General features: G+C 37.1%; 1 protein-coding gene across 1 annotated transcript; it reads right to left on the reverse strand.

The window, feature by feature from the left end:
• Nucleotides 1-620: 620 nt before the first annotated feature.
• On the reverse strand, nt 621-2,656 carry LOC107273573 (D-aspartate oxidase). Its single transcript, XM_015751925.2, has 6 exons — nt 1,925-2,656; nt 1,744-1,867; nt 1,541-1,686; nt 1,325-1,481; nt 941-1,222; nt 621-863 (listed from the first exon to the last, which is right to left on the reverse strand). The coding sequence occupies exons 1-6, from the start codon at nt 2,107-2,109 to the stop codon at nt 753-755; spliced, it is 1,005 nt and encodes a 334-aa protein (XP_015607411.1). The 5' UTR covers nt 2,110-2,656; the 3' UTR covers nt 621-752.
• Between the last annotated feature and the right edge of the window lie 618 nt (nt 2,657-3,274).

The raw sequence follows: 3,274 nt of genomic DNA on the forward strand, positions 1-3,274 counted from the left end.
GAAGTCCCCCGAAATGAAAAAGAAAAATTGTAAGTTTTATTTCCCTGAATGACTTTAAACATTGAGAAAAATCAATAAATTAAAAAAAAAAAAAGAATTCGCGATACACTACATACAAGCATCACGAAATCGGGTGAGAACTACGAGACAAGTGGGCAAGAAAGAAATTCCGCGTGTGAGAAAAAAAATCGTACCGACGTGTGCATGCGCCGTGTAAAATATTTATTTTCTTACTGAAAAGCGCCACTTTGGTTACGTTTAGCAGGTACGAAAAGTAGCACTTCTAACGCATGCGTTACAAAAAATATACTTATTGTTGTTTATTACCGATATATTGCCGGACTTCGTCACCCCTTGGCCCTTGCGTCCCCACTACCAATAAGTTTTTTTAGGAAGGGGAGTCAGGAGCCATCCGCCGCGAATTTCGGGGATATGTGAGCGCACATATAATTGTGCTTTAAACAACCCACCGGTACCGTGGAGAGTTAAAGTTTGTAAAAACTCACCCTGTCTTCAGGACAATATCGTTTAGAATGCATTGTAATTACAATAGCTGTAATTACTTCCTAGACTGTACAAGGATTTAAGATTGGCATTGAAGTATGTATGATATTAACATATTTAAAACATTAAAAATTTTTCTATTTGTAAAATCATCAGTAAGGTGTACATTGTCGCAGTCGTGCGACTAATCAATGCTTGAAACGAAATGCCATGTAATACATTAGAATCTTTCCTTTGCATAACCTCCATTACAATTTCGATGTTGATCTATGAATTTCCTTTGTCAACTGGACAGCATATTTAGCTGTTCCTGGAGCTGTACAGACACCATATCCGCCATGGCCATAATTGTGAACAACCTGCACAATAGACCATATTATTAGGCACATACCTAGAGCAATTTAATAATGTAAATTTACTACATAAAGTTACTTACTATTGTTCCAGAGTAACCAGTAAGTTTTTCTGGTTCTACACGAACATTTCCCTCCCTATGAGGTCTAAGACCAGTAGCATAGGCTACAGTTTTGGCTTTACTCAGGGATGGTAGTAATGTTTCGCATCTTTCGCGAATTGCTCTGTTTTCATGCTGACATATACCTGAAAATACTGAGTCGAATGATCTTGATCCACCCAGTGTACAAATACCATAGTGTCCAGGTATGATGTAGGTATCCAATTCTCCATAGAAGCAATTTTTTATCCAGGGTGCTTTGACCTATGTACAAGAAAGACATAACATTATGAATGTCTTATCTTTATTGCTCATTGTCAAACCAAGCCATTTTTATATTACTAACAGATTTCATTTCAATTATACCTTTATAACTTGTCCTCGAATAGGAACGAGACGTCTGTCATCGCAAAGTTCTCGTGCACCAATGCCCGTGCAATTTATTATTAGCGGATTCTCTTCACCAAATTCACTCAAAGAATCAATTTTCCTCGTTATTAAAGAGACACCATCTTCCCGCAATCTAAAAAAGGATTTTTCGAAATTTTTCAAATTTCAAAAATTCTAGAATATAATAATTACTTTTGCCTCGCCCAAGGAAGATGTAAACTGCATTGAGTCAGTAGAGTTGTGAAAAATGCACCATATTTCCAATCTCCTCCAACAATATTAAATTCGTCGTCAGTGGCAGCTCTGTATATTGGTACAAGCCCTTCCATCCATTTATTCTATTATTTATTAAACAGATCAGAAAAGATAATATATAATATATCCATTATACAAACCTTCACTGCATTTGGTCCAGAATTAGCAAAGATGTAACCAGAAATATTGGTAACCCCAGCAACTCCTGCTTCAGCTGATTTACGAATATCATTGTAATATTCGTAAGAATCATTTATCCATTTTCTACAATAAAACCACTAAACTGTATTATTTGTGTTTGTTTCCATTGTTATACGGTACCTTGTAATTTCTTCACTTGGTCCAAAATATGAAGATCCAATTCTAAATATGCCAGCGGCTACATGGCTAACCGTGTCATCGAAATCTGAAGCGAATATGGTAATATTCGCATTACGTAATTCACGTTTCAATTCCAACGCTGTAGTTAAGCCTACTATGCCACCACCAATAACTGCTATTCTCATTTTACAGAATTTCTAAGCCACTTTGAAAGAAATCTTTGAAATTCCGACCACAAACTTTGAGAATGACACAAGTAATATAATCTACGACTTCTTGTGACGTATAAATGTGTTATCACGAAGTTGAATATTACGTAACCAGTTGTACTATTGACATTTGACTATACAGAGTGTGTATATGGACGATGCATCACCAATGGAGTAGCGTGGAAGATTCAAAGAATTCAGAACGCATGCATTAGATTTTCGTACGGAATTAGAAAATTCGATTACATATCAGCAGCATTTGAGAAATATTGACGGATAAATATGAAGCTTAGACGTGCTCTATGTATGTGTTGTATGATTCATAAAATCTGCAAAACAGAAACTCCTGATCATGATACAAATAGACGAGGTATAGTCACTAACGATTGCATTTTGGTCAAGATCGCGCAGGGACCAATGAAGTCACGTTCAATGCAACATCATTTTCACTTGGAGGGGACTTAACTACGTTTTGGTTCGAGAGGATATGGCAACTTAAAATTGAACTGATGTTGCGGCGCAACGACACAACATACGTAAAGTCAGCCAATCAGAGTAGAGAGGGTCCAGTCACGTCACTGTCTAAATGCGTAGAACTGCTAGTGGCTATACCTCGTCTATTTGTATCATGCTACTGATTACATGAGTATTAATAGATCCGTTATGGCGAGACTTGGGTGTGGCCAAGGTACGGGGGGAGGGGGGCGGGTTTAATGTACGAGGGCAGGCGGGTCAGGCAGTCAACCCAAGAGTTGTGTAGCGGAAATTTTTTTCATTTAAAATTCTCAGGGCCCAAAAGTTTTGCGACGGAAATTTTTTATGTTTAAAATTCCCTTGACTCAAGAATTTCGCATGTGAAATTTTTCGTTTAAAATCTTGAAGTTGAACATTTTTCGTAGTCCAGAAGAAAGGATATTTATAGAGGGTGGTATATCGCAATTAGTCAGCAGGGTGTTTTGCCAGTGGTGAGGATTATAGAAATAATTTTTACATTTCGAAAACTAGTCGGGAGAGCGAAAAGTTTTGTGACAGAAATTTTTTCGTTTTATGTTTCGAAGGCTTAAGCAATAGCGCTTTTTTTCGTTTCCAGTTTTAAAGACGGACAATTTCCGATAGCTAAAACGAAAGGATGTTTATGGAG

Source organism: Cephus cinctus, unplaced genomic scaffold, assembly GCF_000341935.2.
Source record: "Cephus cinctus unplaced genomic scaffold, Ccin1 Ccin1_scaffold1732, whole genome shotgun sequence".
Taxonomy (NCBI): domain Eukaryota; kingdom Metazoa; phylum Arthropoda; class Insecta; order Hymenoptera; family Cephidae; genus Cephus; species Cephus cinctus.